This window comes from Amblyomma mixtum, chromosome 5 (genome assembly GCF_055824585.1).
Source record: "Amblyomma mixtum isolate Tamu chromosome 5, ASM5582458v1, whole genome shotgun sequence".
NCBI classification, from domain to species: Eukaryota; Metazoa; Arthropoda; class Arachnida; order Ixodida; family Ixodidae; genus Amblyomma; species Amblyomma mixtum.
The window spans coordinates 80,745,374-80,767,401 of record NC_143016.1 but is presented as its reverse complement, the minus strand read 5'-3'; the positions used below and the strand labels follow the sequence as shown (position 1 = coordinate 80,767,401).

The 22,028-nt window shown below is 48.1% G+C and overlaps 1 protein-coding gene across 1 annotated transcript in view; it reads right to left on the bottom strand.

Annotated features, from left to right (window-relative positions):
- Positions 1 to 3,648: 3,648 nt before the first annotated feature.
- The window catches only part of LOC149342790 (high affinity cAMP-specific and IBMX-insensitive 3',5'-cyclic phosphodiesterase 8A-like), a 37,993-nt gene continuing 19,613 nt past the window's right edge, over positions 3,649 to 22,028 (bottom strand). Inside the window, exons 8-20 of the mRNA XM_089546843.1 lie at positions 20,884 to 21,116; positions 19,929 to 19,999; positions 17,082 to 17,149; positions 15,377 to 15,550; positions 13,726 to 13,783; positions 13,257 to 13,398; positions 11,623 to 11,818; positions 9,574 to 9,704; positions 8,673 to 8,902; positions 7,652 to 7,656; positions 6,900 to 7,055; positions 5,736 to 5,865; positions 3,649 to 4,350 (exon numbers count right to left, since the gene is read on the bottom strand). Of these exons, the coding sequence (XP_089402969.1) occupies positions 4,265 to 4,350; positions 5,736 to 5,865; positions 6,900 to 7,055; positions 7,652 to 7,656; positions 8,673 to 8,902; positions 9,574 to 9,704; positions 11,623 to 11,818; positions 13,257 to 13,398; positions 13,726 to 13,783; positions 15,377 to 15,550; positions 17,082 to 17,149; positions 19,929 to 19,999; positions 20,884 to 21,116 (1,680 nt within the window). The 3' untranslated portion in view covers positions 3,649 to 4,264. The remainder of the gene's footprint in view (positions 4,351 to 5,735; positions 5,866 to 6,899; positions 7,056 to 7,651; positions 7,657 to 8,672; positions 8,903 to 9,573; positions 9,705 to 11,622; positions 11,819 to 13,256; positions 13,399 to 13,725; positions 13,784 to 15,376; positions 15,551 to 17,081; positions 17,150 to 19,928; positions 20,000 to 20,883; positions 21,117 to 22,028) is intronic.

Genomic DNA, 22,028 nt, shown 5'->3' with positions numbered 1-22,028 from the left:
GCCGGATGGCTTGTAAAGGGAATTGACCGGTGGACCTGCAAAGCTGTCATAAATAGGCCAGCTCAGCTGAAAGGAATGCGCGGGTGCGGAGCGTGGAGAGAGAGGGAACATGGGCTTGAAAGGTTGTGCGTCGAGCGACAACAGATGGCTTGGTATGACTGGCTGCGTTGACCTGAAAAACTAGCATAAATGAATTAAGCAGCACATGGCAGACGAAGTACCGTGGCACAACAACAATAAAAAAGAAGAAATTGAAGGGAAAAGAAAAAAACGGAGGAGGGGGGGAGGGGGGATGGTGCTCAGAAAGCGCGAAAGGGAAGGGGAGGGGAATGCGGAGAAGCCAAGGGTTCCGAAAAATAAGAGTTGGTGCAGGGAATAACTTAGAGAAAAAAAGAAAGGAAAGGAGGCGGAAAATTCATTGCGGGGGGGGGGGGGGGGGAAACGACGGGTCGAGCGGAAGGATAGGGGAAAAAACGATATTTTCTTTGACTCTTCCTTGGCTTTCAGAATAGATCTTGTGGGATATACAGATATCCCTCGCCGCCCCGCGCTGAGTCACGCGACGAAGCGCTCGCCGCCGGGCATGGGTAGAGGGGGGGCACGCGGCCACTTTCCTCACCCTCAGCTCGGACGTGACATCACGCCTACGCCCTGGCGCCTTAGGGACGGGGTGAACGACTCTTGATTGCAACCAGTTGCTCAAGGGAGCTCGCGCGGGAACAAAGGGGCTCTCGAGTCTCACCGCGGTGCTACTGCCGCTCTGCCCCGCCGACCCCGCTCTGCCCGCTCCTGCCCGGACTATCCTACGCCGGTCGACGACGACCTGGTAAGCTGCTGAGCCATCTATTATCGGATAGAACATTCTTCCGCAGTGTGCTTTGCCTTGCGCTAGGTAAATAAACGGTTTCGTAGCGTACTCTGTTCGTTGCCTACTTCGTCCGAACCCGCCGTGGCTGTGACTTTGCGCCACGGGTTGGGGACACGAGAACGCCCGCGCATAGCTGGCACGGAAGCGCGCCTTCCCGGCCGGCTGCACGCGAGTGACCCCATAATCTAAACATGAAGTAGTTTGCAGTACCAGATCACACTATGGTTGTTTAGTGCAGGTCACGCCAACAAAAGCCTCATCACAAAGCACTTCCGCCTGTGACTTCGCTGAAGCACCTAACGATCCAGAGAAACACTTGCGGAGAGGGCTGAGTCGGGCTGGTTGGTTCATGTTGAATGGTACGGCAAAACAGCGCTGACGGACGGGAGTTTGTCTCATCATCTTCCGTCCCGTCCGTCAGCGCTGTTTTGCCGTACCATTAAACACTTGCCCTCTGCCACTCCATTTCCACCGCCATCATTTTTTTACGGAGCCCTGCATGGTGAGGGGGTGGTGGTGGCGTGAATGTACAGGAGGGATTATACTTGCAGTGGCCTGTATGCAACTGCTCCGCCTGAGTCATTGATTGAAATGATTCCATAAGACCAGTGTCATAAAAAACTTCACTCACTTTCATCCTCCTCCGTTCCCTTCCGGCGAGGTTTAGGTGTCCACCGACAAATGAGAGACAGATACATTTCCTTTCCTCAAAATCTCTGTCTCTCCCGTAACCGAGAGTAGAGGAAGCATGAAATGTTTACGGGCCTAATGTCATCTCGGTGGACACCCGAACCGCACCGTACAGGCAGGGAGGAACGCCACCACCCGTTCAGCGCGATGCCTTGCCATTTGAACGCAACGTTTTTTGAGGAAAGGAAATGGCGCAGTAATTCTCTGCCATCTCGGTGGACACCCGAACCACACCGTAATGGAAGGGAGGAACGCCACCACCCGTTCGGCGCGATGCCTTGCCCTTTGAACGCAGCGCTTCTCCCCCGGGCCCCTGTGCGCCTGCGCGGCTTTGTTTCGATGCGCGAAGCCCCTAAGAGATTACGTATGGCAACAAAGTGTATCGTGGCATTTATGTGCTTTTTGCACGCGTTATTAGAAATCGGAAATTATAATTCCGTGCATTATCAAACCCACAGCTCGACTGATATCTTGATAAACATTGAGAAGGCACTGGCAGCAGTTATTTTTTGTGACTCGTTTGGAGACCAACCGGCGCTTGCATGCCGGTCGCGTAGGAGGGCTTAGAGAGTCTCGTTAAGTCTCGTACGGTGCCCGGATGTTCTCGTTTCAGAGCCCGGATGACTGGAATTCAGTGCCCGGATGACTGGAATTCAGTGCCCGGATGACTGGATTTCAGTGCCCGGATGACTGGATTTCAGTGCCCGGATGATGGCTCTCGGTCTCGGCGTGACGTCACCACACTGCCGACAACGGGGGCTAAAAGCATTTCATGCTTAAAAAAAACTTGATGAGTGGTTGTGACAGCGACCGCTGCTCAGCTCAGGAACCCTCAAGGTAAGTACGCGATGGCAGCCATTACGTTTGGCACAGCACCAGCGAGGGAATGAACGCTCGGAATCTGTTCGTTGCTTATTCACTTCCATGCCTATGGGTGGAATCGCTAGAGGTTGTGCCGATTCGATAACCGGCGGGTACCCGGTGGCACTGGGATCGAACCCGCCACCTCCCGTATGCGAGGCAGATGCTTAAATCACAAGAGGTTACAGGACGTTTGGTGTCACCTAGTTGAGGGCATTTTTTGTAGCGCTGTTAAGGCTACGGTGATCTGAGCCAATCAGAACGCCTTGCGCTACAAAGAGTGTTCCTCCGCTCCCTTACCATACGACCGGTGGCTCCATCTCTGGGATGGAGAGAGCACCAGTTTCCAGTTGCTGCGCGCAGGAAACTCGGCCGACTTGGCGGGCGCCATGTTTACGAATGGCGGCGCACCAATTCTCAGCAGGACTCCGCAGTGCTGTGTTCGTGCGGACTTTGTTTATTTAACCAGTGAATAAAGCGTTCGCTGTACTTGCGAAATACTATCTCAAACTACCTTTTCAATCATTCCTTGAAAAATAGTCACAACACTGCACAAATACCTGAAGGACTAATTATTCTTCCTTTTTTTTTCAATTATTGCAATAATTTCTTGAAAAATAGTCAACACTGCACAAATATCTGAGACACTTATTGTATTCCTTGGCCCTGATTGGACGAGAACACTCTACCTTTCACAGTCCTACAAACAGGTAGTGAGATGAAGTATACTTCTAAAATGCGGACTTTATTTCCGGGGATGTTTTTTCCAGGGGCATTTTCACCGGGAACATTTTAACCGGAGGTCGGCCAATATATATGATGTAAACAAGTCTTCTGCATAACCCTTATGGATTTTAGGAAGTAAGTATAAGCGTCCTGCTTTTTTTTTTTGGACGGAATTAAGAAGTTTGCCTGATTGCATTATTAGTTCCCTGGATAATAGGTCCACTAGTTTTCCCAGAATTACTTGGCAGAACCCTAGGATAGGATCGGTATCTAATTTCTTAAGAGTGGGAAGGGTTGTTACATATGTCGTCGACGCTGGCCGCTATCCTTGGTGACTGCATGCGGGCTATTGCGGGCAAGCACCCGCGTTCCGAACGTGTCGAGGAAGCCGTTGAAACACACTTGCAAGGAAGGAGAAATCATATATTCGAAACTCTACAGACACAAGAGTTTTAGCAGTACTTGTGAGCTTCAACTCTTTGGTAGGTATTCGGCGTGTTTAAGTAATGACAATATAAAAGCCTCCGGCAGTGTATAGCTTGTACCAGAAAAGGCAATGAGGTCACATAACGGTAATAGAATTACTCGAACATTACCACAGGCTTGGCTTTTGCGAAAACCGGTGTGAGGGGCCGTACACATACATACATTATTCGTAATACCATCGTCGTTATTGTACGTATTATTTTCTTCTCTCCGCTCCCAAGTCGATCCCTTCATGAAAGTAGGAATAGGCGCAGGCGTGACTGACCAACGATGGACATAAAATTACGAATTAGGTGTGCTGGCTATGACAGGTACAGTCGCGCGGCCAATAGCCGACTCTGGCGTGCCTCGAAGAAAGTCTTGTATATGCAAATAGCCATGCGCCGCTGTCGCTACTGGCTCCACTACGGGTGTGTACGGCACCGCTGCCTCGGGGACTCCCCCGTATCGTCGTCAGCATGCGCATACATCGCTTTGAACCCTGGTCCAAAACCACGAGTGTCCTCCTGTCCCTGTCACTTGGCAGAGTGTGCTGACGTCACATCCTCCAAGGTGATGTCCAGCACAGGCGCGTCCGTATTACGCCTCGGCGCCCTGTGTTAACGCGTTGCGGACAGCTAAGAGGGTTCCTCGCTAGGCAGGCGACATGGGCTCCTTGTCCTTCCAGTAGATGAAGTTCTTCTCCACGTATTCGATCAGTTCGGGGAACATGCCGAAATCTGCGAGTTCAGAGAGCAAACAAGGCAACTTTGAACAAATGCCCGGAAAGCTAGCAGCATAATCGTGCCAATACATGATGGTTTGGTTTATGGGGTTTAACGTCCCAAAGCGACTAAGGCTATGAGAGACGCCGTAGTGGAGGGCTCCGGAAATTTCGACCACCTGGGGTTCTTTAACATGCACTGACATCGCACAGTACACGGGCCTCTAGAATTTCTCCTCCAAAGAAATTCTAGCCGCCGCGGCCGGGATCGAACCCGCGTCTTTTGGGTCAGCAGCCGAGCACCATAACCGCTGAGCCACCGCGGCGGCGTGCCAATACATGACTACCGAAAATATAGCGATCTCATATTTACAGAAAAACCGTTACCTTCGGTGAAAAGAGTTATAGAACGTCGTTTTTTTTATTAGTTGTCTCGCTGTAGCTGAATCAACATTCGAACAATTGCTCCTTCGATTTTCGAGGTACAGCCTATGTCAAATATAAGCAGCCCACCCTGTTCGTCTCTGGGTAATGCAGTGTGGCTTGTTTTCAATCGTCAGCGTTCCAAATCTCTCAAGGGTGAAAGGAACTCTCATCATTACCATTCCATTGATTAAGGCTTTCAGTGATGCTACAAAAGGCCCGCTACACGGCTTAGAACCAAACCATTTGGGCTGTGTATATACTTCTGACAAAGGCTGAACCTATATATATATATATATATATATATATATATATATATATATATATATATATATATATATATATATATATATATATATATATATATATATATATATATATATATATATATATATATATACCATCCCAGGCAAGTTCATGTGAAATCTCTGGCAAGGTAGCTTTGGTTGCACTCCAGCGTACTGATATGTGCCAGTCACTTTCTTTGATGATAAAGGGCCCTTTATTCATCCCTGCAAGATCTTTAATGATGAACAAATGAAGCTAAAGCGAAACGGCAGTAGCTTTAGTCACATGCAACTCTTACTACACTCTCTACTACATAGCTACTACATTACTCGTACATGTTTCATCCCGCAATCCTTTTGATTCGGGCCACCATGCCGACGCGACTGCGGATACGTACTCGCCAGCAGGTAACATATCAGATTTCTTTTAAATAGCTTTACTATTCCGGCTGATTTAGCTATGTATTCTTCGTTTAGCCGTAGTAAACATAGCCTGTTTAATACAGTTTGAACGCTGCTTTTCGGTTAGAACTTAATTCACTCGATCTCTTCAAAACTTATTCGGTGTGCTGTGAAAATCTGAGAATACCGGGTTTAACTCGAGTTCCTCAATTCAGAGAAACCCGCAGAGCTGTGAAATAAATGCACAGTACCGCGTGCACGTGCACAGGGGAGAATAGCAGGTACTTGCCTGACCACGCCCTGAACATATCGCGCACGAAGTAGGAGATGAACCCGCTCTGCGAGTTCGCCATGTTGCACGTGGCCCTGTCGAAAGCGGGCATCACCACGGGCAGGCCTCGCCGCTTCTCTTCGTCCGTCTGCGCACGCGAGAAGGAAAAAAAAAACAAAAAAAAAACATATAAACGCCCGAGAACTCTGGATGCATCTGTCTTCTTCTTCGACTGCTACTTTTTACTCTTCATCCAAGCTAGCCTGGATAACAGATAATTTTAGCACAGCCGAGCAACCGTACGGCAAATACGGCCGTCGGTCGCAGTTACCATGTTTTCCGTACGGCGGTGCTGAAACATATGCTGCACCGTATGTAGAGTCAGAAGGAGGCGCTGGTAGAGTGTGTGCTGCACTATAGAGGAGGCGCTGGCTGTACGTGGTACATCTATACAGCGATACATTTGAAGGTACCCAACAATTGTTGAAACCAAGGAAAGAAATAAAGAATTGTTTTTTTTTTTAATTTCTGATGATGATCAATGGGAAATTAGTAGCGGTTATTTTCGCTTGAAAAGACAACCGCATGCCGCCGGTGGGACCTGAACCCACGACCTGCGCATGTCGCATACAGTGCTATACCAAGGCGGCGGCTGTCCTGCATTGTACATGCTAAGGTATTTACATTTATAACGTAGGCTGACTATGAGTGTGGTCACCAGCGCAGCACCCAACCATGGAGGCGGACGTGGAACGTACGGCCAACCCGCAAATACCACGTGGAATGCGATCAAACGGTAAGGGTAGTAACTATTCGAGAACTCTCTTGCTTACCTATGACATCAAAAGTTCCATAACCACGAGACCCTGGTTAAGCCATTGAGCAGACATGAAGAAAGCCAACAGTTATTGATGCCAAGGAAGGCACAGGAAAATGTTTTCCTTTTTTTTTTTGCGAGGTATTGAGCTAGGCAAATGTGGTCCGTATTGCCAACCAGGTCACCTTACCTGTATTGCTATTAAGGTCAGCTGTGCAGTGCGGACGCATAGGCGGTGCCGCGGAAACTGGACGTGAAGCTCCTATAATGAATTTCTGCCTTAAACGTCACCCCAACCAAACGTAACGAAATATTAAAGGAACGAGTGTGGGAACGCGCTGTACACCTGAGAAGTACAGGCGTACCTGGGCGCAGTACTCTTCGGAGATCCTCTGCGCCCACTGGATGCACAGCTCGATGGGCCTCGCCGGGTTGGACACGTCGGCGCACTTGATGAGCATGCGCTTGATGAGCACGATGTTGTCTGCCGAGCGCAGCGAACTAGCCGCCTCCCCATGTTCCTGCGCAGCAGCAGCGAGGCAATGGAAATGGCTGAGGATCCTCGCGAAATTTGGGAATCGGTTTCGTACAGAATATGAGCATTTACGTTCGTAGATAGCGCTCATAGACTAAGAGAAAACATTTAATTCAGTCGAAGCCTGAGCCGTCATGAAGGCATTGTGTAACCATGGTTTTGAGGCGTATGTAAAGGTACCGGAAAATATCTTAGCGGTTGCACAGAGACCATGATCCTTCGCAGGGAAAGATCCCGCCGCGGTGGCTCAGTGATTATGGTGCTCGTCTGCTAACCCGAAAGACGCGGGTTCGATCGCGACCACGGCGGCTGAATTTCTATGAAGGCGAAATTCTAGAGGCCCATCTACTGTGCGATGTCAGTGCACGTTAAAGAACCCCAGGTGGTTGAAATTTCCGGAGCCCTTCACTACGGCGTCTCTCATAGCCTAAGTCGCTTTGGGACGTTAAACCCCATAAACCAAACCAAACCAACCTTCGCAGGAAAAGTGATAAAGTTGGAGGGGACACTCGCAAGCCCCAACTTAAGGGTATGAAGCGAAAGCGTTAATCAGTTAATGCCCATATATGTGGAATTGGTTACCTCTACTTGAAATTCATAGATCGCTGGGAGTCCTCATTCCACTCCTGTCGTAGTGGTGCAACGGTTAATTGATGCGCCACTGCCCTGCGATGGAAGGTGCTGCCACTGGTGGGCCATATGCGACCCAGGTTGCTCTTCCCGAGCAAGCTCTCGCGACAAGCCGTTAATTTAACTGCGCTTGCTCAAAATCGGGCGGGCAGGTTGTGATGACGCCACAAGGTCACGTGACCTATGTGGTCCACCTGCCCCATGGATAGGCAGCCTCACTGGGGATTTTCGTGGATCTTTCGCTCACGGTAAATGATACCCACGACGGCTTTTCTGCGACACGCGCTCATTTACTCTATCGCGTCAGGATACCAATCAGAAAGGGCGTCAAACAAGGAGGTACGATCTATCCATTACTATTCACCAAGTCTTTACAGGAGGTATTCAGAGAAATAGATTGTAATGATAAAAGCTTACGGAGAATACGATTGGCTGATGACATTGTCTTGCTAAGTAAATCAGGGAGCGAATTGCAAAGCATGGTCGAGAACCTAGACAGGAAAATCAGAAGAGTGGGTCTAAACGTCTGTATGCATAAAATCTAAAGCAATGTTCAATAGTCTTCGAAGAAAACAACAGTTTACGATTGGCAGCGAAGCATTGGAAGGGGTAAGGTAATACATCTGCTAAGGCTGGTAGCGACCGCAGATCCGGCAACGAGAGTGAAATAACTGTGAGAATAAGAATGAGGTGGAATGCATTTGGCAAGTACTTTCAGATCATGAAGTAGATATGCGGGTATAGCGAAAAAATTGTTCCGGATATAGCGAACATGGCTAATGACGCAATATTCGTTCGACATGCTAACGCTGGATACTCATGCACCGCCTCAACGTTTTGCTTTTTTTTTGTTTTTTTTTCTCCCTTAAAAAGTGATTCATATTTACAGTGTGCCCCATATACCATACTTTTCTCGCTGGCATTCCGTGATTATGTTTTCCATGTACCGTATACATTGCTTCCTTAGCGCCACCTACCTCGGGCCCGAAAGCGTCGTCATCGTGTGCGGGCATCTGGAAGGCGTTGAGGAACTTTGAGAGGTGCTCGAAGTGCTTGGTCATCTCGGTGGCCAACACCATGTCGATGACGGAGGCGCGCACCGAGCGGTAAGCGTCGCGCTCCAGGTTGGCGAAGATGTTGACCCTCTCGCTGGACAGCGTCAGCTTGAAGCCCAACGCCGCGTGGTGGGTCTCCAGCACCGAACTGCGCGGAAACCAGTCACCGCTCGCGAGGTCCACTCTCTCACGATAACAGCCACGGCGTCCAACCAGCGGAAACCAATGAGGATTGCCGGAATTGCAGTTGACATGACTCATCTCTGAATCGGCTGCTTGTGAAGGACACGTAGGGCTGCAGGACTGCTCTGGGGTCACAAGTGTAAGTCCACCATTTCAGTTGCGCATTGTGCCCACACAGTGAATTTGTATCAACTAGCATATACGTAGCCCATTTGCTACTGTTGTGACTCACTTTCCGGCCGACAAGGTAAGCGTCTTTGAATTTGGTGTCGTAAGAAAGTGCCCTCTAAATATAAAAGTACATTTTCTAAGAGTCCGCGTATCAGCAAGGGCTTGCACAGCGTCATAAGTACGTAAAAACTATATATTGTCACGGAGATGTTACGAGAAAGTCTGTATTGACGGCTGCGCTGCGATGGCCAGCACTCAGCTCAGACTCCAAGTGCCCAGCCTCACGCTGTCAGCGTCGTCGTCGTCCAGCGCACAGCCACTTCGTCGTTCACGATTCGCTCACGAAGCATGCACGAGTCGAGTCCACTTATACAGTTACCAGTTCACTGGCAACAATATATTTGTCTTATTCCTGCTGACCGTGAATAATGTATTTACAGACCTCCAATGTCACTGCTCACGCACCGATCATTGTAGAGAATGGCCAGCTCGTGGTCCGCATTGCAGAGGAACGAAGTCGACCTGCCGGGGTGGTCGACGTCGTGAATCACGGCCGCTACGAGGCAGATGGCCTCGTCCAACGGGTCGAATATATTCTGCAATGGAGAAGAGCAATCCTTACGCTCAAACAAGCTGGAGATATGTTTTGGCACGCCGTCACGGACATGACGTGGACTTGTTACACGAGGCTTTTCCTGTCGCAAAAGCCGCCAGAGAGAGGATAGAACAGACGACGCGCGTCATCGGTTCACTCATTTGCCCTGTACGTGTCTCTGGTGCATTATCAATTATGGACTAAAACGAACTCGCCCAACTCTGTTCTTGTATGCTTGAGCGCAGAACAGCTTTAACTGCCACTTGATTTTTCTTACTTCTAATGCGACAGCACTTTTAATGTCATGTTCTCGAGAAAAGCCGGCGTCCGTCTGTCCGGGTCATGGAAAAGCAGGCGGCCCATTTATCACTGTGGGAAGGTGGCCTGTCCACCGCGTTGTAAGAAACCTGCCCACCATGGCAGGTGGCACTGCAATTAATTAAAATTGGCAGTGGTTTAGCTCTGGTTAAACCTGGAGGATTGCGAAAGCAACGAGGAGAGAGAGGGAGGCGATGGAGAGCGCGTGGCAGCGGCGGCGGCCCCAGCACGCTAGCTATGCGCCGCTACTGCGCATGCGCAACTGGCGAGCGCGGCGGCGGCACCTCTGAGTCACCAGCGCAGCGACGGTGGCGGCGCGCCAGCTGTGCGCCGTGTGACGTCACTGCTCCTCGCGCATGCGCAGTATGGCCTTGCCTCAGCTCCGCGAAATGGCTCTGCGACTCGCGTAGTGTTGCTTTTGCAACAAAAATAAGCTCAGTGCAATTACCACGTTCCCACCGTGGCACGGCGTATCAGTTGATTGCTTGAGAGATAGAGGTCCTCTCGAATAAATATATCTGCAAAAATGAGCCTTAAGGAAGCTGGCGAAGAGTAACCTGAGTCTCACAAGCCCCACTTGGGGTGGCTGTGGCGCATTGTTTAACCGCTGCACCACTGCGCCAGAGTGGTATGAGGACTCACCGCGATCTATGAGCCTATGAAAGAGATGGAGTATACTTGGGCGGGAGGGATCGCTAATGCTATCACATTGTATACTCTTGAGGGTAGGTTGAGCGTCGACCAAGATTTCTTTTTGCCACAGAGAAGGCTGAAAACTCCTAGATCCTTTCTTCCTGCGGGTTTCTGCAAACGGCCCTTTGTCTTCAGTGGTGCTGACATACAAAGCTGAGGCCTTGATGATGGAACAGTGATCAGTAAAGATCAGGTTCTGCTTCTTCTTTGCACCAGAGGTGCCCCGCCAGAGACGGTTGGTAACTCGAAGACTGAAGCTGATTTCTTCGCACCAGGGGTGCCCCGTCAGAGACGGTCTTGTGATCAGTTGAGATGCAGGGATACAAAAGGGAATAACTGAAGATTTATATGCAAATATTTACAGAACATACAAGTTAGATACAACGGCAAAAAGACAAACAACCAAAAGGCGGAACTGGCTAATACTAGGGGAGGCCCCTACTCGGCGTAGCCGAAGATGCGTAGCATCTCACCTTAGCCCAGAACCCCGCTTCCGGCTCCGGGGTCCGGTTTTAAAGACCTAAAGGCCCGGCCCACATTTCGTAGCAACCAATCATGTTACACTCCTCACATGATGGGTTTACCGAGAGCATGGCCAGCCCTCCAGCTTCCGTAGGGCAAAACGCCCTTTCAATTGCACAATAAAAGTGAAAAACAAAGACAAATACACTTTCGCGCCAGCACGTGCGCGAAACGGTACCGCGGGGCGGGGGACACCCGTAGTTCCCGGCGCGTTCGCGAGCGGCCGCGTTCCAAGGAAAGAGACGCTTCGCTTTGAGCGCTCCCAGCCGCGTTCCGATGGCCCCGCGTACACTAACGATCCCTTACAGCTATAGTTGGCGGCGAAGCCTCTAAATGTTCGCTTCTACATCCGATTCGCGCTACACGTACCGATTCACACACCGTACCTTCTTTCTCAATCCGATCAGGAAGTAAGCAGTGGCCTGCATGACGTCGCCTGCGTGCGTCGAGTTGTGATACGGGTTGTCCTGGTAGTTGGCCTCGATCAGCTGCAACCAGTTGCTGATGGTGTCGTCGTCGCACTCCAGGCTGGTGTGCACGTTGAACTTGGAGAAGACCGACATGCCCAGCCAAGCGAGAGGCCTGTTTAGAGGACGTCACGAGAAGGTGTTGGTATATAACTTCAATATTAGCCAACTTGAGAAGATGGCAAGCACGCTGAAATCTTATGCACAAAAGTAATGACAAGTAAACAATTGCTAACTGCATTACCTCGGTATAATTGGGTTTTTATTAAGATCCCTTTCAAGGCGACATGTATACCATACCGCTGTGAAAGCAAACCTCATGGATGCAATTTCGCTCTTGGACGCCAGTTGGAAGAGACGCAATTTTTAAAGAATTTTCCGCAAAGTTGACTATGAAAACAACCTTACAAGTCGTCAGCACGGATATGAGTATTGGGGAGAATGGGACCAAAGGCGACACAGATTTGCAAATCGTCGCAGTTATTTTTTATTCACATATATCAAAAACAAATACAGCCGAAGTATTCTCTACCGTCCTGGCATCACACTTATCAAATAAGAAAAGGCCAGCTGAATAGGAAAATAGTAAAATTTAATGAAGTATAAAACCTAAAATGTCGCATTTATCCTCACCCAGGGACATGAAATATAGATGCAAAAACAACATTTCTGTTCACAGGAACGCCTTTGTTTCCATCTACCCACCACGGTGGCTCAGTGGCAACAGCGTTCAGACTGCTGAGTCTAAAGTCGCGGGATCAAATCCTGGTTGCAATAGGAAAACACCGGTGCTCTGTGCGATGCCAGTGCACGTGAAATAACACCAGCTGCTCGTCCTTAATCCGAAGCCCTACATTACGGCGCCTCCCATAGCCTCTGTGCGGCTTCGGGACGTTAAGCCCCACCTACCATAGCGACATACCATACTGTTTTTTTTATATTTTTTTTATTCAGACTTCACTGACTGGCTAGTGCTATCAACCTGAAGTGGCACCGGTCAAACAAATTGGCCAAATAATGTTATTCTGAACTTGTATTCGGCTACACTTGCACTGTCTCTTTATACTTCCGTCTTGTACCCTCTATCCTGCCTTTGTGTTTGGCTCTCTGCAGTTTCTAAACTCATTCTCAGCTTTCCTGAACATCAGCAACTAGCACCATATGTTGGCTGCCAAAAGCGAACACCGTGTAACTCAGTGGGAATATTTTTAACTTTCAATTTTTAAAATAAAAAAAACTACGGCGATATTCTGCGCTAACATGGTGATTTTCTTGGCCGATTCTTCCTCACAGCTGCAAAATGTCGCATATAAAATTCTCCTTGCGCTCTCACAGACTAGTTCCGACGGCCATAGAAAATCAGTTGGATGCACCGAACATTCGAAATTCCCGCGGTGATTTTGAGTGTTCAGCGCCACGCACTCGCAGTCATCGAAACTAACAGCATTTTTCCAGATCTTCCGGTGTTGTCTGTTCCAAATGTCCACATAGTTAGCTTTGTGAAGCGACATATATCCTTAGCCTTCTTCGAAGCATCGCGCGCAAGCACGCACCGGCGCCCCGTGAGAGTCTCCAGCTCGATGATGTCGAACTCCCACTCGAGGTCGCCCTCCAGCAGCTGCTTGATTGCGGTGGGCGCCGCAGCCAGGCTGAGCAGCGAGGTGCTGCTCCCCACCGTCGACTTCACCACGTTCACTGCGACGCAACGACTTCGTCTGGCCGCGCAAACTTCACTGGACGGCGATATCGTCCCATGTACAGTCGTTCACAGATCTGTCTGGAGCGCTCGAACTCCGGTACGTCCGCGCTCCGCAGCGTGCACAGCGACATCCAGCGACAGCGCCTAGTTCGAGGCAGCGAATGTTTGATGCTCAGACCATACGCAGAGATGCGCGATCTCGAACCAGACGCTGCCGTTAGACGTCGCTGTGCGCGCTGCGGAGTACGACGTCACGGAGTTCGAGTTTCTACATAGACAGGTATGTGGACGACTGTACGTATAGAGCAGCGGCAGCACAATACCTTTCATCAGTGCAGTCTCGTGAGACAGCCCCCGCACGCTGGTCGGTTTCTGGCCCGTCTGCGATCAAAGAGAATCGGAAGAGCGGCGTCGTGATTTGCACTTGAAGACGCAAATGTTGGGTGCAGTTGCTGGAAAAATGCACTCCCATCGACTGACGATAGAAGATCATGCATATTCTATACTGAGGCTACCGATTACGTCTTCATCTACTACTTTTAATGCGTGAGCATTAAAACGCCCATTGTCGCAGAAGTGTCCGGCGTTAGCGTGTGAAGCCTCGGTCTCTCGCTCTCTCAAGAGGAAGGGAAAGATGGAGAGGGAAGGAGAGTGGAGGGAGAGGGCTGGAAAAGTGGATAGAGGGCGAGATGGCGGGCGGGGATGGATGGCGAGAGGGAAAGCGTGGTCGCAAAGTCCAGTGGTGGAAAGAGTGGCGAGGGGTTACGGCGTGGCGCACTGTGATTGATGGACTGGATCACGCCACCCGCCACCGTCAGGGCAGAAAACTAATGCTAGCGCATACTCTGCCGCGTAAGTCGCCTTGATCGTCTGTGACTTTTTTTAATTACATTTGTCACACAAAAACACCGCCGATGTCCGGTATCAAGAAATTCGCTCATTGGCCAAGAGCGGTCATGTGACCTTGACTTCATCATAATCTGCCCTGACAGGCCACACTGATTGGTCGAAAGGCTACGTGACGTCGTGACTTCATCACAGCCTGGGCACCATGGCAGGTCGCAATTAAATTAATCATTGGTCGAGAGAGGTAGCGTGACCTTGTGATGTCACCACAACCTGCTCACTGTGTCGTGAGCAATGTAGTTTCCAGAAGCAACCTAGACAGAGAATCGAAATCGAAAATCAGAGAAAAAAAATGGCAGAGGCTCAGCTTGGTTAAGCCCCGAAATTGCGAAAGCAACTTCATCCGTTTCTTCAGCTCGCCGTCGTTTCCTAGCTTGAGAGAATCGTTGCAGCCTTGCCTTGTGCATGTCGGACGACATGGCCTGGCTGAAACGCACAGCGTGGTTACGCCGGGACGACTGCGACGAGCCGGGTCGGAGCCCGATATATCTCCGTCTGGCGTGACGTCATCACAGCGAGCGCCTCCTCGCGGCAGCGGCGCGCAGCTGCTGCGCGCACCGTGATAACGCTGGGACGACCGCGACGAGTCGAGTTGGGGCTCTGTCTCTCTCCGTCTGGCGTGACATCACAGCGGAGGTCATGCTAGAGGTCAAACGTGGTTACACCGCCGGGACGACGCTTAAGGGCTCAAACTGCGAGCAGTATTGCTTTCGCAATAAAATTCGGCAGAGACACTTAGCATTGCTTACGTTTGGGAATGCGAATTTTGAAAGCATCTGTCCCTGGGTGCACTGTTGCGACAAATGTAAAATATTATGCTATTGCCTTCCGCTCTTAATGCGACTTTAATAAGCGCCCCCTATTTTTTCTCCACGTTCTGGGTGAAATGAACAACCTATCCTCCTATACCTACGCGGCCATTTATGCAATATACGTAATACATGGTAATGCATAAAATAAGGATTTTAAAGGGATCCACGAGCTCTGCAGCTCAGACGTAGAAGTGGATGAGAATCAGGGCTGTAAGCCCTAGCATTTCTTTCTGAATGAGAAAAAAAAAAGACGTACGCTAATGAGACCGGAGACGAGATCTGAAGTAATCTGGTCCTCCGCCTTGCCCGGACTGGAGCACAGCTGCGGGTTGTACAGTTCTGTGCGGCGCAACATGTTGATGACGCGGTCCAGGGACTGGGCAGCTGTGCCGGGGCTGTTCTCCTTCGCCGCCATCAGCATATTGACGACCTGGGTCACGGGGTCGGATGGCTCGGATGTTGGGACCAGCTCGCGAATAACACGCAGAACGCGAGAGAAAAGTTTACAAGACATGACGCTAAATTTCAAACGAGGCTTACTGAAATTGCACTTTTAGCAAAAACAAGATCAAATGGGAGTAGATATGTTCCCTAGCATACACATATATGGGGGTTTATATATCTTGTTTACACCCTTAATGAAAGCCTCACAAGCTTTATTAAGAACTCGGTGTTGAAACTCTGATTCATTGCAGTTTCATGTCGATGCGCCAAGGTACAGTCGAAAGCAATGCGTTGCGAGAACCACGCCGAAAAAAAGTCGTGAGAATGAGGCCTATTGAGAACTCTTCCAGGATGGCGACACGTACAAAGAAAGATCAGGTATCGTGGGAGCGCGTTGGAGGCTTCAGAGGAACAGTTCAACCAGATTCTTGTTCATCGTAACTTACGGTTGGGTAAAACGGTGACGCTACCCCTTATAAAAATGGTCTATAAACAGTCTATAGACTTCTTATTGACTCTATTGACTTCTTATAGATGTTGCTGTTTGTCTATTCATGGTCTATAGACTGTCTATAGACAAAATTCTACTAAAAGTGTATGGCCATAAATCTATAGTGTGTCTATAGACTGTCTATGGCATTTGTATTGCGTTTAGACTTTTCTCTAAGATTTGTCCATATACAGTCTATAGACTTTATAGACAGAAGTCTGTAGACACTCTATAGACTGTCTAAAACTTTTTTTGTAAGGGACGACCTTACGGCGGGCACCCGTGAAACAGCAGAAACGAACCGCGAGCAAGCGACAATGGTGGCGATGGTAACCGCCATTATAACGCGACTCAGCAGAAGCAGACGAGACGCTAGGTGGCGTGCGGACGGCGCAAAATAGGTTTTTCATTACTGTTTTGGGGGATCTTGAGAGAGTTCAGACCAAGGAATTCTCTACAAAAGGAAAGATTGCTCCTTCAGTGAAGTAGGCAAAAATGTCTGCTCAAGTAATTTTTTCTCCATTTTATTGGAGAAAATGATAAGCAGAGGGAGTTTAAAGGGCGACGTCAGTCATTTAAACTCCCATTAGGGTTGATTCGTGTTTACAGTGTAGAACGCAGAAAGGTGACAGCGCATAAGGCACGCATTGAAACATTTTGTTGTTTTTTCGCGTTTTCTTTTTTCTTTAGGGCCCGCTGAAGTAGAACCACGTAGAAATTTGTATAGTGTATTGAAAACAGTAAATGTGGCCACTCAGGCTTTCAGCTCACTATTTTGTCGTGTGACCATGCGAGCAATAAATGTGATGAATGAAAGGTTTCCGCAATTGGTAATTATAGCAGACCGATTTCCATGCAAAATTTTCGTAAATTACCGTAACATAACACTGAGGTGTACTATAGTGAAAACATCATTGTGGCATGTCAAATGAGCAAGGACGTTTGTTCATGGGCTAACACAAAATCTACTCCAAGTTTATCCATAAAACGTGGTCATTTACTAAGTACAGCTGTGGTTAGCCCGCACCTTTGTTATCGGAGCCTCCATTGTCATTGCGTGAAACTTTGCAAAAGAGTGTCGTCTGTGAATTCCGGCTGCAGACAAGAAAAAAATACGAGACACGAAGATAAGACTCCTTTAGCTCTGTAATCAAAGTTCGTCGCTAATGATTCGAGCTGCTGTGCGCGGACGGGAAGCTTCTGCCGAATGCTTACGAGGAATTAACAGTACCATGCCCATTTTTTTTTTTCGCGAACGAGCAGTATCCGCATTAAAGGATCAAGCGCCGCGCAGGTATGCAGTACAGTTTACGTTTGTATTGACAGGGTGACACAGGCGGGTTCAAGTTTTCTCATTTTCCGCCTTGTACTACCTCTATGCGAGAATCGACACTTCATATTTATTTAAAGCATAAAAGAGAACGTTAAAAGAGTAGAAAACTGAGCTAGTTGGTTCATACTTCTTGGTGGGAACAGCCGAAATAACAAAACGCGGACACAGAAAGGAACACACAGAACGTAGACGAAGCTGACTGTCAACTAAAATTTTATTGGAAAACCCGCGCTTTTAGTTTCCTTGTCAAAAAACAAGGAAACAAAAAGCGCGGGTTTTCCAATAAAATTTTAGTCGACAGTCAGCTTCGTCTACGTTCTGTATGTTCCTTTCTGTGTCCGCGTTTTGTTTTAGAAAAGTTTTAGAAAGTATTTATTTAGCATAAAACATGAAATACAAACACAGAACTTCAGGGACCCAACAAAATTTGTTTAAGGGTCCCGACCACTATAAGCTGTTACATATGATGTAGACGACAGCAACAAATAAGGCAACTATATAGCAATAAGCATGTTACAGCAGTAGGCACTGGATACTAGTGAAAACATCAAATAAACATGTTATAATTAGAAAAAAAAACCACAAAAAAAGCACTAAAGAATGTACACTAGGTTGAACTTAGTAGAAAATTTTTTAATTGTTTTTGAAAGGCATGAAGTGTAGGTGAAATTTGAATGTTATAATCATGACTATTCCACAAATGAGGACCCGTAAATTGCAACGTTTGCCGACCATAATTTGTGTGTATGGTAGGAAGCAAGAGTCGATGTCTTGTAGTAGACGTGTTGGTGCGTAGTGAGCGATGAAGACGTACTGTAGTTAAATTGAGTGTGTTGTGAATTATCTGATAAATTAAGGAAGCGGTATTATAAGTTACTAGGTCGTATACACTTAGAATAACAAGAACGGCAAATAATTCATCTAGATGAGTATGCTGAATGTTTTGCGCGACAATTCGAAGAGCTCTTTTTTGAAAAACATATAAGGGGGCGATGTGAGATGAATATGTGCATCCCCAAACAGATATACAGTAATTAATATGTGAATGGACAAAGGCGTAATAAAGGTTAACAAGTACATCAACGGGGAAAAAATTTCGGCATTTGGAAAGTGCATGCAGGCCGTATGAGGCTTTTTTAATCACTGAACGGACATGTAAATCAAACTTGAGATAATTATCTATCACAATACCCAAACATTTTGTGTTGTTAGCATGCTGAATAGGCCGGTTATTGTAAATTACATCTGTATGCTGAGAAACAATTCTTCTGCCAGAGTGAAAAAGGATAAAAACGGTTTTATTAGGATTAAGGTTGATTGCATTCGCCATGCACCATTTATGTACATTTTGTAATTCTTTATTTGCTTTTCTAATCAGGGCACTTTCATCGCGATCTGCTAATACTAAAGTCGTGTCATCAGCATATAATACAGTTTGGGCATAAGTTAATTAGGAAGGCAAGTCATTGATATAAAGTAAAAAAAACAAAGGTCCCAACACGGAGCCTTGGGGAACCCCGACATTAATCACCTTTGCACTCGACTGTGAATTTCCGAAGAAAACAACTTGGTGACGGTCCTTTAGGTAACTTTCAATGAGTGTTAGGGGTGTGCCGTTGACGCCATAACCAATTAACTTTTCTTTAAGAATACTGTGATTCAGAGAGTCAAAGGCTTTGGCGAAATCGATAAATATGCCTGCTGCTAGGGAACCCGGCTGTTCGGCTGTTCCCACCAAGAAGACATAAAAGAGAGACGAGCAAAAGCGCGAATTTCAATTAAGACTCCTTAAAGTGCCATACGAAGACATCATGGGTAGCAAGTCGTCAGGAGCGACCACAGACCCAGAGCATTATTTCGCGCTGATGCCATCTGACAGTGCAAAGATTTGTAAAAAAAAAAAAAGCCGTTTTTGGACAGTGCAACAATTTGTAAAAAAAAAAAAGAAAAAAGCCGTTTTAGAGCGCAGCTCTTTGGCGCCCGTTCCTCCGTATCGCGGCGTCGCCGTTTTCCCTCGTAACCAGCTGCGTAGCCGGGGCAGCGCGCTCCTGGCGCCATTTCTCCCGCACGCCCAAGCCGAAACGCATGACAGCCGCCGTTCGCCAGTGCTTTTTCTACGACCTTTCTACGATGTTCGAGATTGTAGTAGAGACATAGTTCGTCGTCACATGAAACTGACCACGGATCAGACCAAGTTCGCCCAATAAAGTTTCCTTTGCAAGTTTACAGCTGTGCTCGTACGGCCCGACTGCCGTCACTAAGTGACACTGCGAACCGTGTACTTTATGCAGAGCCACAGTACAATGAGGATAAAAAGGAAATAAAGGTAGACGAATTAATGTGTAGAAAGACCACGATTACTATAGTATTCGGCATCGCACCGTAAAGTTGGGCACGCTGGAATTGGTTCATTTTCATAGATAGCACAGTAAGCGCTTGTCGTATGTACTTTCCACACGTGGCTCGTCTTTATTTGCGCTGTGATATCCATCGGAATTGCACGCATAGAATGGATGCCTAGAAAAGAAAAAAAAAACTCACTAGTATCGGCAGAAAAGGGCTTCTCCATGAGTAAAGGGCTCTGCTTGATGTACACCACGTGATCACATCTCCTGCACACGGACAGCCGTTAAGAGTTGATCAGTCAAAGACACCTGCTATAATCGGATACAACTCAAGAAAGAAGCGGCTTTTCCCCGTCAAAGGACCCCCTCTTCCAGCCAATGGCGTCTGCCGATTCTCTCGAACCTGCCACTGTGGCTATGTAGGGAGTGGCGTGGCAACGCAGAAAAGGGCCTATCCAGTTTCATCTGCCCCTCCCTACATTGTCACTTTAGTATGGTCACTAGAATCGGCAGACGCCATTGGCTGGAAGGTGGTCCTTTGACGGAGAAAAGCCGCTTAGTTCTTGAGTTCATCCATCAACATGCTCAGTGCAAGCCAGAACTAATAATAATTGGTCTTTGAGGGCCATGTCTCATTTTCTGGCCCGATAGCATAACGGGAGGGTTTGAAGCGCGTTGCAGATGAATAAGCTAATTGATCGTACCACTTGCATCCGAATTAAAAAAAAAAGGAACGTGTTCCCTAGAGTTTCATCGCAATCTCCAGCTAACGTGAACAAGAGTCCCTTCCCCTTTGTTATACTGAGCTGGCTTGCAGCGCAAGAATAATTATTTTGAGAGTTCGATTTGGTATATTGGAGTTTAACGTCCCAAAGCAACTCAGGCTATGAGGGACGCCGTAGTGAAGGGCTCCGGAAATTTGGACCACCTGGGGTTCTTTAACGTGCACTGACGTCGCACAGCAAGTATAGTAGACTTTTCTCGCCTGAAGGGCGGTTGGAATTCTTCAGATTATTTCTTACATTCCACTGCACTTTTATAAAAGGCTTCCTTTGCTCTGTTTTTAAAAATTATACCCATGGCTCTGTTACGTGCTCGTGATTTAAACGGCTATCGATGACCAAGTTTGCAGTGCGTGCAGTATAGTGTACCCGGGCAGACTGATGTCGACGGGGGCGATCTTGCACCACACGGGCATGCACTCCCCGGACTTGCGGCGGTGGAAGAGCGCCCCTTCCCAATGGCGGCCCTTGCCCAGTTGCGTGCTGATGCGACCGGCCACGTCCGCCTTCAGCGAGGCGGTGCGGTGCAGCGACTGGGCGTCTTCGCCCTGCATCTCCTCCACCGAGTAGCCGGCCAGCTTCTCGGCCGCACGGTTCATGAACTGCGCGGAGACGGCACGTATGAGAATCATGAAGGGGAACACCGCATGTGAGCTAAGAAGCACACTTCCTCTTTTATAGATAGTTTTTCTCTCGACTAAGGCATATCAACTTCACCGGAGACTTTGGAGCATGTTTCGACTTTGTGCACAATTTTTTTTTATTCTTTGTAACTGCATCATATTTGAACGAAAACAACTTCGACGGTAGTCCGTCTGGTTGGGTTCTTGAGATAGCCGAGAGTAAACAGACGCCAACCAATATTTTAATTTTGCCCAAAGTTTCGGGACCAACTCGATCCCTTCTTCAGGGGTGACTAAAGTGTGCCGGCAGCAGCGGGGTGCTGCCTTCGCTTTACACGTGGCGCAGTCCACTCCAGGAATGCTCCCCTCTGCGTACGTTAGTGGACTGCGCCACGTGCTAACAAAGGGAGAGTGAAGGCAGCACCTCGCTGCTGCTGGCACACTTTAGACACTCCTGAAGAAGGGACCGAGTTGGCCCCGAAACTTTGGGCAATATTAAAATATTGGTTGGCGTTAGTTAACTATTGCATCATATTTCGGAGTTCCATCACGTCATCAAGAGATACGCCCGAGGTCGCAGTAAGTTTCGACCACGGTATTAAGAAAAATTTACTCTTTCATCATGGTTCCAGCGTAGGAACGGTTTACATTCACATGAAGACTTTGAAAGGTAGGCTTCGCCACGAGTCACCTTGAGGTCACTCAATGAGAGAACAATACAGCGAGGATAGCGATAATTATGAAACAAGGAAAACGATCACCAGAAACGGTGAACGGATACTAGAGTATACGTACTATGCACCATGGGTGTCCATTGCGTTTTTCTGCAGGCAATTGGCGCCGTCATCAACAACTATACGTCAGCGGCGAATATAGCCGTGTGTTAGTCGG